The following is a 13,599-nucleotide window of genomic DNA, read 5'->3' on the forward strand; positions in this document are numbered from 1 at the left end:
GCAATTCATCGTATAGTGGATTAGAATGAAAATTTGGCAAAAAATCAAAGTAGATCCTCACCTTGTTGGATGAGCTCATCCTTCAACAGCACCTCAAGGCCACGGCCTGGGAGGTGGGAAGGGGGAATAAGGTGCCTTCTGCCATAGTGTGGCATCAGCCATAGTTGTGCAGCGCCTGCCGAAGTAGTGCGTTGGACGAACCACAGTGGAGCAGCTGCTAGAGACCATGAGAATGAGGGGTGGCCCCAGAGGGAGGAGCAGCCAGGGAGATTTGCCCCTACTCGTCGGCCATGTAGCCTAGCTGGACAGAGCATCATCGAGGACCAGGCCAGATGGGACCAGTGGCGACGGCTTGCTGGAGGAACCCTAGTGCTGCAGGCAGGGGATCGAGGTAGAGGGAAAGGGGAGAGGAGATGCAAGCAGGCAGGGCAATGAACGCTTGAGTGTTTGTTTTTACTTGAGGGTGAGGTGTGACGCGGGCGTCAACAGTTGCATTTTGAGTGTAAAATAGGCAGGCAACAGAGTCATTTCACTATTCCCCTTCCCTTCAATTTTTAGTGAAGTTCTACCCGAAACACCCCCATCCAAAGCGAAATTAGTTAAGCCCAAGCCCATAACTCAAAAATGACTTCTTTACATCTTTTATGGCTTATTTTGACAATAAGCCCTGAAAAGGCGGAATAGAACTCGCCCTTAACCTGCAATTCAATTGTGCGTGCAATGATGAATCACTCCTGCCTGCTATAGTGTACATTTAGGCATCATCATACATGGCATAACCTAATACATGTGCATTCCATTGTCGAATCTGGAATATGCAATGTTTATGTTAGTTCATACATTGCACATGATGTTTAAATGCCCCTTCAATCTGGTCAGTCAACTGATGGTCATTAAGCCTCCTTCTTTGCTTCTTTTCTTGATATGTAAGATTTGCTCACACATTTGTTCAATTGCTTGTTTGCATCAGCCAGCCATACTAGGACTGTTTGCTTTGATTACTTGTTGTTCTTGACCTAACACTCTAACAGAGCTTGTAAACGATTTAAACACTAAGGGCTGTTGTAGTGGGGCCTTTTCTAACTCATAGGTGACATAAAGGTTTGGCTGTACACTAAAGTAGGCTCCCTAAGAGTACCTGGAGATCCAGTTCGAAGGTATGCCAATTTTTTACATGGTGCAGACATAGTAAATGCTCATTTCATTGTGTGCAAGTGCAAGAGATGCGGCATGTTTGATTATGTGGTGTTGTTTTGTTATAATCTCATCCTTTTGTGTTCACAGACTGGAAAGTATGCATATTTATCTTCCAAGGAGACGAGTAACTAGTTTGTGTCACCTTGCAGAGGGGGTGCAATGAAGATAAGATTGAGGATTTCCAAGTACAAGATGTTAGGAAGGAGCCTTGCAAGAGAAGTAGGAGCTGCGCTGAGCCTCTTCAACCTGTTAAGGTAAGTCACTGTATCCAACTCAATAGTTCAATTCCTTGTTTGTTCCAGGCATAGTTAATTTGCTCTTTTCAATTGCTTTATTTGTCCTCAGTTAATGAGATGCCCAAAGAATGATGCCTGATGTTGGGTACTTGTATAACTATTAGTTGACATAATTAAAGGCCTTACCATTTAATTACTCTGCCGAAGTGTGCCTGAAGCTTTGAAGTCAATTAACCAACTATTATTACATGAGGCTAACAATCTAGTTTATACTAGGCTAATGATTGCATAGTTTTGCTTGATGTAGTATGTTTGTATGAAACCCTTTGCTGTTCATTATGCTCCCTAAGACTATAATTGAGCTACAGAATGGCCAACTGCTTGCTTACTTCTACGCAACGTGTTGTCTAGATTTGTAACTTGTCTGTGTTTTGGATTGGGCCCCAACATCATGCTCCTCTGGTGAGCTGAGAGAGATTTCTATATGCAGGCTGCACAAACTACCTTTTTTATATTTTTTAAAATATCACCTCCTTATGCTTCATGACGTGTAACATTATTGTTAGTCCTGTTTTGCGATGTACAAAATAGTCTGTCTTGCTCGCTTCACTGTTGTAACTATATTTTTGCCCTAGTCAGGTGTACTTATAGAAACATTTCAGGATGAAGTGGCATCAACACAAAGATCTGTGAGCAGTGCGGCATGGCCGTTACCGAATGATTATGGATTGGAATTGGAATGTGCTGATGTTCTCGAGCATCAACTAGAGGTGGCAAGACAACGTGTACATGATTCTGAACGTACAATCAACAAGTTGAGACTGGACATGCAGGTATTAGATGCAGGAGTCAAAAAAATGAAACAAGACAATAAGGTAATAACGAAGGAATTGGAGATTTTGCAGACTGAAATTTGCGCTATCTAAATCTGGCCAATCCTATTTTCTGAAGAGATTATAGTTCAAATGGTAAGTTATGTTGATGCACATCCATGATGTATGAGTTGTATTTGCCCAGTGTATGTAATTTGCTGTTTGTGTATGCTTTATTATCACTGGTGCCGAACCATAATGCCCAGTGGATATAATCGGCTGTAATTTCTTTATTGTATAGTGTAGGATTATTCTACGTTTCTATGCCTTAGTCTCTTTATTGTATGGTGTATGTTTTTTAGAGGTGATAGTATAGAGTAGGATAATTCTTTGAATATGCTATACCGTTCAAATGGGGGCCAACTCGCCCAAACGTTGTAGTGACCATGGCCCTCCACAGGCCGTACGATCCATGGGCCATCTACGGGACGGACGATCCATGGCCTTCTATGGCCGTCGGATCCGTGGGCCTTCTATGGGCTGTCAGATCCATGGGCCTTCTATCGGCTGTCGGATCCATGGGCCTTCTATGGGCATCGGGTCAATGGGCCTTCTACGTCCCGTAGGATCCATGGGCCTTCTACAGGCCGTCTCATCTATGGGCCTTGTACGGGCTGTATAAGGGGCCGTAAACGGGCTAGAGTGGAAATCGTATGTTTTATGGGCTGACCATAAGGGCCGTTAATAGGCCGTATTTGATGATGCTATGAAAATGGCCCAACAGATTAACGGGCCATAAACGGGCCAACTGTATCCACGGGCTGAATTTGGCCCACAAGCAGAAAAGGCCAGTAACAGGCCATATGTAACCGAATGCTGGAAATGAGCCCAAGAATAAATGGGCCCTCGGAAGGCCGAAAGGTAACACGGGCTGGAAACGACCCAATGGAATAATGGGCCGCTAATGGGTATAAAGCGATACACTGTTCATTACGGTCCAGTTTCACCACGGGCCATTAATGGGCCAAGAGTTACAAAGGGACTCATATGGGCCGAAATACGTCATGGGCCATACATGGGCCGGAAGTTAAAACGGGCTGGAATTATACTGGACGGCCCAGATGACGCTACTGGGCATAATTCGGATAGGCCATAAATGGGCCCTGGGTTAGCGGGCTGTAAATGGGCTATATGCGAACATGCCGTTAATAGGCTTGTCGTGGGCCGGCACACCACCTTTTGACCAAGTCAAACAGGCTGGCCTTTTCACAGGAATGGGCCTCTGTTGGGCCGTGCCATGTGTCAACGTATCATAGGCGCTTTGGGTCCAATGAGTTTCCTCCAGCCAATGATGATTTTACACGTGGAAAATCCCCATTGGTTGGGGCTGTTAACGGGTTATCGGATCCAAAACCGGACCCGATAGCTTAACGGCGTTCCGTTACGGTGGATGCCACGTGTCGGTCACCCTTGACGAAAGCACTTCTGTGACGCGCGATTTATCGTCATGGAAGTGGACACTTCCGTGATGATAATTTTGGTAATGTCAGGGAACACTTCTACGACAGCACAGGTATGACTATCTTGATTCTGTCATAAAATTGTCATGGATGTACATGCATGACAGAAAACGTGACCTACTGTGGCAAACACGTATCATCACGGAAGTGTATTTTTTTGTAGTGCTTTTTAGTGCACTTATGGTTTAGTGCTGTGTGAACAGAATTGTAATTTCATATAGCGTACGGTTTTGAAATTTGGTGTCACAGTGGTGTGAGTGGCCTGACTGTTCCTGCTTTTTTAGTACTGATGTCATATATATGTTTGAACTAAATTTTTTATTTACGACGAAATCGTTGGTTGAGGTGTGGAAAGATTTTATATAAATAAGAAATTTAGCAGAATTGACAAACAAATCTATTTGAACTTCTTGCATTTTAGTAGTTGAACTTTTCAGATTTTATATAAATAAGAAATTGAGCAGAATTGACAAACAAAATCTATTTGAACTTCTTGCATTTTAGTAGTTGAACTTGTCACATTTTATATAAATCAGAAATTTAGCAGAATTGACAAACATTATCTATTTGAACTTCTTGCATTTTAGTAGTTGAACTTGAAAGTAATATTTTAATTCGGTGTTTTAAATTATGTACATTTAACAGATAGGCTATTAAGTTCTCTGCTTTTTAGAGTTCTGTTGTTTTTGTATCATATTTTTTCCTTTTTTTATCATCCGTGGTGCAGAGCTAAAATTATTTTTATTTTGCTTTTTGTATTTAAAATTATTGCCTGCGAACTAGTATTTGAACTTTTATATTTTCAGTTTTCCAACATTTTTTTGCAGTTTATATTTCTTTGCCCCGCACTCTGCTTTGTTTAACTGGCCTTATTGGTGGGGTGTTTGTAGACGATGGAGGCTATTGGGCCGTTTTCCGGCCAAAATGGCCCGCGCGGGCGATTTGGGGACTGCTGGATGTGCGTGTGCTCTGGGTTTAGTCCCACCTCGCTAAGGGAGGTGGCTCTCGACCTGTTTATAAGCGCGGCTGAGTCCTACTGGTCGAACTCCTCTGAATACTTACCTGAGCGCTTATACACGGCGCTCTCCCTCTCTCATGACCTATGGGCCCTGGTCGGCTGGCCCTACGTTGTGCGGATTACTAGGGATTCGCCGACGATTCCGCCGTGGGCTCGAGTTCAAGTATCTACCAGCGTCAGGGCCTGCCTGTCCTTGGGCGGTCAATTTTTTCTCTTTTTTGTTTGAATCTAGTTCTTGACTCCACCTGTAACTTGGACTGATACGTTTTGTTCTAGTTCTTGTGAGTTTTTTGGAAGTGTTATTTTTCATTTGAGTTTTTTGCCTTCTTTTTGTGTTTATTTTTGTGATTATTCTCAAGGGTCTTCTGGTATCATTTTCAGCACTATGGTACTTGCGTGTAGTCTAAGTTGTACTGATAGTCCATTCATAGTAGCACTTATGTTCTTAGTCTGACATTTATTTGTGGGATTACGAACTGATGCTTCTTTGTACTTTTTATTGTAGTAAGTATGTACTGTCCGATCAAGTGTACTAGTACTTTCATTCTTAGTCTGCAAGTGACCAACTAAGTGTGTGCTGATGCTTCTTAACTTTTTCTGTTGTAGTACTTGTTAATTTTCTAGCAGCTACATATGAATGAGAACAATACATGAAGTAATAAGAATTTCTGCTTCTACTTTTGAAGCATTGTTAAGAACTCAAATTGTACTGATTGTTTTCAACGTTATGTTTTCTATACAATACTGAATCGAAACTACACATGGAACATCGTTGTGTGATTACTTGCGTCATAACTAGTACTGAAGAGCAGGCACAAAGTTCCATTCAGAAGCTACTTTGAATCCGAAATGATGGATTAACAAAATACGAAGCTACCAAACTTATATAATGAGATGAGCAAAACAATGTACTTGATGACCTAAGTAAACTTGTTCAGCCATGATAAGCATGGCATAATCATACAGGTTCAACCCAATAAGAGCAAACTATGATTTTGAAACAACAAGATAAAAGGCAAGCACAAGCGGAAGCAAAACGAAGGCAGGCTTTGATGTATCTTCATACCTAAAAGGGGCAGTCGTAGTGGGGGTCAGTCTCCCGCGCTTTTGAAATTTCCCAACCATTTGTGATGTTGTCGATCATGTTCCATGACTTGTACGTGGCGTACGCATCTACTCCTGCCTACTCGATGAGGTTGTCTGGCAGCGGGCTGATCCCCCACAGTTTGTGGTCTTCTTGCGTGTCGATGTTCTTCTTCATGCCTTTGTAGAATGGGTGGATGACGCTCGCTGCAACATCAGTCAAGGAGTCGTACTCTTTTCCGGTGTACGGAACTCTCTAGATGCGCTGAATATCGATGTACTTGTTGGGGTTGATCTGCAAACCAGACATCTTCAACTTATCTTTGTCGCCTTCAATGCTGAAACCGGCAAATGTGAACAACTTCTCATGCTTCAGCATCTCGTTTAGGCGCTTGGGCCTGCAAGGGGAGAGACATTTTGAAGATTAGCATTAGTTTGATGTTTGAATTCTTCATTTTTTTGTTTTATAAGCGATGAATCCATGAAGTAGATGCTTATATAGCATAATTAATGGATGAATGTACTTCAAAAACTAGTAAACAAAGTTCTGAAATTAAATCCAAGTACATCATGTTATTTTTCTTTTTGGATTATACATAATTTGAGTCAATGTTGTATGTCCTGCTTTAGTACTAGTTTAGTTTACTTTTGTTGAATAGGACAAGACATGCCAGTGCTTCACCAAGTTCTTAGTTTTTTTGCTTATGAAAATAACATTAGACCAAATTCCAAAACTACTACACTACATCAAGTTCAGGAACATCTTTTTAATACATCGAGTACACAAAATACACTATCGGATCAAGATCAGAAACTACACTGGTAAATCAACTTCAGAAATTAATCTTCTGCAAGATTTTTCAAATAGTAATCCAGTGCATCAGGTTCAAAAATACATTTATAGTGTATCTACTTGAGAAAATGCAGTAGTGCATCCACTTTCACAAACCACACTAGTACATCTAGTTGGGAAACAAGTTTGATGAAATTTTCAGGATACAACACTAATTAAACAGATGAACCAAACAGGGCAAATGAGTAGGATGGGTCACCATTTTGTGGCCACTGCGATGTGGTACACCAGGCAAAGTTCCTCCACGCACACTGCAGGACTGCTGGCATCTGGGGAGGTTCGTCTTCCCTGGTGTACTGCACACCAACGCCGACAATAATCCTACGATGCAAGCCGCCGGCCTTCCTCCAGAGCCTGGAGATCATCTCGTCGGCCTTGTCTGGTTCGCTGGTGCAGACTATGTCCAGCGTCTCCTTGCCATGGAGCTCAACCCCTGTGAGGGTTTTGGTGTACACACACTTCTCGCCGGGAACGTGAACGACGTCGAGGTTGCTGCTCTTGTCGGACGTCTCACCATGATGAAGCTTGTCGGACGGTTCCTCCGCCATTGCCCTCCTCCGGTGACTGTGGTCTAGGGAGAGAGAAGTTTCCGGTTTGCCTACAGTGGAGATGGAAGCGGCGATGGTGGTTCTGGGAATGAGGCAGGGATTGAAGACAATGGGTTATTTGCAGTGCGTGGACGGGGATGTGTGGGAGGCGGTTCGTCGGGGACGTGGGTGTAGTGGTCGTGGGGTCGCTATTTGCAGTCCCTTGTGGCAACCGCACAGTGGGAGGCGCGGGCCGTGGCCTGGAAGAAGCAATCGTCGAAGCCAATTTCTTTGCCAGGGTATTAATCTGGTCGCACTGAGTAGTCTTGTCAAGCTGTACTTATCAGTTGCTTATCCCATTTGCTCATCTCAGGGTCGGTGATGATGGCATTTTACTATCGCACTGATCTGTCTTGTCAAGCTGTACTTATCAGATGCTTATCCCACTTGCACGTGTCAGGCTTGGTGATGATGGAGGTTTGTACTCCTCTACTGTGGGTACTTGGACTGGTGATTGAAGTGTAATTGAACTTACCAAATACCAGTCAGACTATGTGTGTCATGCTAATATTTTTTTTAAAAATTGTTTTTTGAAAGGATTGTTTATATCAACATAATCTTTGAAAGTATTTTTACAGATAAATTAGTTTTTCATCAGTACAGATGTATTATATTTGCACTTTCAATTTTTTCTGTTTGCTTGTGGTAATTATTTTTATGTACTGATGGACTTTCTAAACTAGGACTGGCACAACCATACATAGCTTGTTTTGACATAGGTTGTTTTTGAAACGATGTTTTTTGAGGTGTTCACAGGTGGGTTTGGTTACCCTGCCTTATACTGACGAGTGAGAATTATCAGTACTGATGTACTATAAGAGTTTAAATTTTTCCTTAACATATTTTTGCTGAGTTACTGGTTGACAGTAGTGTTGGTGTTACATAAATCCAGATAAGTTTTTTCAAATATATTTGTGACAGCATTCAAAAGGATTATCAAATGGTTTACATAATAGTGTCACTTGTCCAGCGGGCACAAATCACAAATTATATCTAACTATAGTACTGATCGAGAAGTCGATGACAAAGCTAAATAAGTTTTGGGAACGATAGTGTTTCTGATATGTTTCCTCATTGTGTACCGAGGCAACTGAGAGTACAAGCTTATTTTTCAGTTGACACAGCAGCATAACCACTATGGATTCTTCAGTCTTGAGCTCCTCCTAACTGGCCCCGAATGTTGTCCCTTGCCGGCGCTCTTTCCTGGTTGAGCCTTGGCAGCTTCATCGTCAGTCTCAGTTTCCTCGTCCCCAATACTGTCATCTTCATTGTCTTCGTCTGATTGGTCGTCATTCTCGTCAAACTCTTCTTCTTCATCCTCTTCTTTTGATTTTTTGGAACTCTGGACCTTGCCATGTTTCTGTTCAGCGCCACTGACCTCCTTGCCCACTTTGCATGTGCGGGCATTATGTCCGTCAGTTCCCCCACACTTGCGGCAGGGTAGCTGTTATGTGTGTCGTCTCCATTGGTAGAAACCTGGGCGGCTCCAATCTGCTTCTGCAGCTTTTGCTTGTTGACAATGGCATCTGTGCGGAGTGGGCATGTGCGGTAATTATGATTGGTCACGACGTTTCAGAATCCGCATGCCCTTATCCCGAGAGGTTTACCGTCCGGGCCAAATTCCACGCGCCTGATGGGGCGTGGCGGCTTTTTGGCTGCTGCTTTTGTTGCTTTCACTACTTGCGTCTTACTCTTCCTCCCCTTTGTGTTTGAGAATATGGGTGGTTTAATTACCCTTTCCTGCTGCTGCTGGTAGGATGTCCTGTTGTCATGTCGTTCGCCTACAGCAACATCAAGCTCATGATCTTGCATGTGAGCATCTTACTGCTCTTCAGTTTGTACATGGGCAAGCTTTGGTTGTTGTTGCTCCTCTTCTTCGTTGTCGAATGGGTCAATAGCACCCAGATGGTTCATCTCGGATAAGATTGTAGCAATATCCTGCTCAATGGCTTCATTGTCCGTGAGACCTCCGTTTTCACCAGAATGCATGGCGTTGAGTTCTTGTTTAAGTTTGTCCATGACGACCCGTGACCTCGCCATTTGCTCTTGGCTTCTCAAGCTTTTTCTATGCACCCTCATGTTCAGCTGCAGCAGTGAGCTTTCAATGCAGTACTGCGATGCCTTGTTTGACGCTACTGTCCTCAAGTCATTTCTGTTGAATGTTGGCTGGATGTTCGGGCGTTTGGTGTATCTCCTGAGGATGTATTTCTCTGGAACGCTGGCAGCCTAATTGTCTGCATCATGCACAGGACATGCACGCAGAAAATGCCTGTATTTTTTTGGAAGAGGTGCATGTTTTTTGTCATTTCTTTCGAACAAAAACTTTGCAAAAATAAGTAGTACAATATGTAACATCTTTTTTTAGTCCTCACATGTGTGGTCCCATAGCTTGCACTCTCAGTCATATATTTCTCTCACGGGGTCTACAACCACCTGGAACGCGTGCTGAGACCACGCAGACAGTTTTTGCGGGTTGTTGTAGCGCACGACGTACTTTGTGGGCTCTTCCGTCTCTGTCGCCGTGAAGGGTGTGCTCGGTTTTAGCCGTTTTCTGATCTCGCTGTACACAGCTCGTGAGTAAAGCTTTGCCATATGGGTGTCAAACCCATAGAAGGTCAGCGTCTTTTGTTCCTTCTACCCATGCAAGAATGATGACCAAATTATTAGTTTTCTCGCAGCAAAAACTTGTCTAACTAATAAAGTTTTACTTTAGTAAGCATGTTAGTTTGTCTTACGACATGTGATAGAGCTATACCCAGTTACCCATTGTCTCCTGGTTCTCTGTCTGCCTCCTGGTTTTGATGCAGGAGTTTACCTGGCTGACAAACCTGTGTAGGTTTTGTCTCTCACTTACGAAGTTCTTCTTGAGCACATAGTTCATGCTCTCACTTCGTTGTGGGGATGTCCTTTTGGCGCAGAAAATTTCTTTGAAGTAGGCTGATATCCATCTCTCACGCTCGTTCCACATGCCCACCATCGTGGCATCATCATGGAGGTTGTACTTAACCATGAGTCATTTTCAGGCAGCCTCAAACTGAGTTGGCATGAGGGTCCGGTTGGGGATTGATGTGAATTCATCCTTAAAGCCTTCGTGCAGGTTGTATAGGTATGCGAGGTGTTCCCTGTACTTCTTCATAATGTGCCAGCGGCACAGCTTGTGTACTGTGTCCTTGAAAGCATCTGGGATCGCCAAAGCCATTGCCGGGCACTGGTCTGGTAATGAGAAAAGAGACGTGGAGTGGTCAGCAGATGGTAGTGCATATATACCAATAGAACTGACAACATTTTTACCGTGGCGAACAGGCATGTAGCCTAGTGGTTGCAGTGACCTTAGTAGCAACCCAGGTCCTGGGTTCGACTCCCGGTGGGAGCGGATTTGAACAGGCCTGGGCAAAAATTTCTGGAATAAAAGGACTGTGGGACTGTTGCTCTACAGTAAATTGTCAAAAAAACATGTTTACCGTGTTATTTTACTCTGGGGGGTGGTGGTTGGGGGTGGTTTTGGCGGCTGTACCTGTGAGGATGCATGTAGGAGCCTTCCCTCTCATGCACCTTAAAAATGTCTTGAACAACCATCTGAATGAATCTGCATCGTCATCTCTTATCAGGGCGAAACCAAAGAATGTAGTCTGTAAGTGGTTGTTAGTACCCACAAGCACCCCAAGTGGCATATGGTACTTGTTGGTCTTATATGTGGTGTGAAACATTACGCAGTCACCAAAGTCCTGATATGCCCCTCGGCAGCTTGCATTCGCCCAGAATATGTTCTTAACTCTGTCGGACTCATCAAGTTGCATGTCACAGAAGAATTCCCTGTTTATAGCTTTCATCTCCCTAAAGAAGTTGACAGTCTTTAGGACATCGTCCACATCATCCATCCTTGAATTCTTTGCTTTGCTGCATATTAAAAGTGAACAGTCATTCAAAAATGCATGTTGAACTCGCGTCAGGTCATGCGTTGCATAATATGTTTGTACTGACAGAGGAAAAAAAATGGAGGGGGTTTATGGGAGGAGAACAAGTTTGTACTTACATGTTAATCAGGTCTTCGGCATTCATTTCGAGGAAGTAGCCACCGGGGTCATCGCCGCCCAGTATGCTCATGATTTGCGCGTGTTCAATGCCTTTGAACTGTAGGTACTTGACGTACTCCAAGATTGTTTTATCAAAAAATTTGTGGGAGTGCAAGAAGACAAGCATTAGGGGGTGAGCTGTAGCCTATGGTTGTGTTCCCAGACTATCTCTTTTACGACAAGTGTTCCATCCTTTTCCCTCTTCAGCCTCATTTTAGCCCCGCAGTTAGTCCTGGTTGTCGTCTTGTTCCGCTGTCTATTTGCTTCTGACACCTTGGATTCATAGACTCCATAGCACGTGCAATAAAGGTAGACTCTGGTCTCAACCTTGGAGCCTTCCTTGACAGCAAACCCCGCGTGCTTTGCATAGACATTGTAGAAGTCCTTTGCTTCTTTGAAAGTTTCAAAGCGCATCTCTAGCCTTGGCAGAACATAAGCTTCAATGTTAGGTGGCTGCACGCAACAGTGAGCAAACAAAAATGCAGTTATGAAAATGTTAGATGGGGTGGTCACAGTACCATGGTATGGACTGTGCTTGTATGTTTTTTCTGAATGAATACTTACATGTGTATAGCTCTGTGCTGCCTCCAGTGATTGCTGTTCACCCTGGTGTATGGGCCCGGGTGGTGTCACCCTTGGCACATGCAACAATGCATCTCTTGGAGGGAGCAATGTTGATGAAGCTCTCCGTCTCTCATTGTACGGTCGTCTTCCCTCAGATTCGTTGTGAGGTTGCTCCTATCTATATGGCCCATATCTTGAACTTTGCACCCTACTAGAGTGGCCAAAATTTCTGTCTCTTTGGTCTGGTCTTCCTGTTGCTACCGCTTTTGCAGCACGGATGATTGATGTTGACGGAGCGACTGGTGGAAGCCTGTGTGCCCTTGCCTTTCTGCATGCGCTAGGGAAAGAAAACATTTGTTGTTGGGGAAATTAATGACCTTGTTGCAACCCAGCAGTGGCAAAGCTTGTATTCCAAGATATTGGTGTTTGCTGCATAGAAGAACCTGTACGTGCTTCTGATGATTCTGGTGTACCTTGAAATCTGCAAGTATTGTTGAAGTATCCAGGTGCTATTTCTGGTGTTACCCAACCAGGCGGTGCCCCATATCTGCTTGGCTCATCAAACGCTCGCTGCATGTGCCGCCTTGCATGTTTCTGCAATGACATTCAACAGTTTTGGGATTAATCTTTTCTGCATTTTCTTGTATACATGCTATGGGTAACATGTCATGCACTGAAGGCAATGTACAAGTTGAACTTGCATCGCTGGAACTTTGTTGTCTATTTTGTATCTGGTTTAGTTTCAGTCGAACTGATGAATGTACATGTTCAGCACTAATGTACTGATGTACTGATTTTTAGCACTGCTTGTAAACTGAACATTGAACTTCATCTGTTATGGAAAGTTTTTTTATCTTTTTCCCTATAACTGATGCATAAAAATTTGGTGCACTGCTTGCAAACTGAACATTGAACTTCAGAGATGTATGGATATGCATATATATATAACTGATGCATGTCTTCTCTTTTTTTCATCTATAACTTATGCAAGTACACTGGAAGTACTCCTAGTTTACGTATCATTGAACTTACTGTGTAACAAGTGTATATTTTTTTCAAGAACATTCTTTTACTAGTTCGAACTGACGCAACTACACGACATGCACTATTAGAAATAACATCATACAACTTGAAGTGGTAGTTGAACCTTATATAAAGCCTAGTAGCTACTTGGAATGATGCATAAGTTTATGTTTTTTGGCTTGAACTAAAGTTAGTATATTAGAGGTACTAACATTAACCTCGACATCCAAATTGTGCATCAAGTGGCAGGGGTGTAATGAACTGATGCAAGCATTTGCAATGTACTATCTACTTCTGCATCATAGGAACATGTGTCACTGATGCAGCACACATGTAGTACTGATGAATCTGATAGTGTAACATGTAGGCAGAGCATAGTGTGTACAATTTTTAAACTGAATCTTCTTCATAGCAGGACTAATGAACTGATGAACTGACACAAACGTGGTATTTTTCTTCAGGCAAACCCAGACATGAAAACATTTTTTGAACTGATTCAATTTTTGAGGAAAATTAGTGTGGGAAGCAGACATCACCTCCAGTGGCATGTTCTTGGATCTGACTTCTTCTTCCTCTGATGGCGGCGTACCGGCATGTTCTATGGAGGCGGCGCCATTGATGCGGGCAAGGAGG

The 13,599-nt window shown here is 43.2% G+C and overlaps 1 protein-coding gene across 1 annotated transcript; it reads right to left on the reverse strand.

Annotated features, from left to right (window-relative positions):
- Positions 1-5,966: 5,966 nt before the first annotated feature.
- LOC141042857 (uncharacterized) lies at positions 5,967-7,267 on the reverse strand. The gene is made up of 4 exons (XM_073511760.1): positions 6,970-7,267; positions 6,816-6,870; positions 6,170-6,264; positions 5,967-6,073 (listed from the first exon to the last, which is right to left on the reverse strand). The coding sequence occupies exons 1-4, from the start codon at positions 7,265-7,267 to the stop codon at positions 5,967-5,969; spliced, it is 555 nt and encodes a 184-aa protein (XP_073367861.1).
- Positions 7,268-13,599: the final 6,332 nt, after the last annotated feature.

This window comes from Aegilops tauschii, chromosome 3, assembly GCF_002575655.3.
Source record: "Aegilops tauschii subsp. strangulata cultivar AL8/78 chromosome 3, Aet v6.0, whole genome shotgun sequence".
Classification (NCBI taxonomy): Eukaryota; Viridiplantae; Streptophyta; class Magnoliopsida; order Poales; family Poaceae; genus Aegilops; species Aegilops tauschii.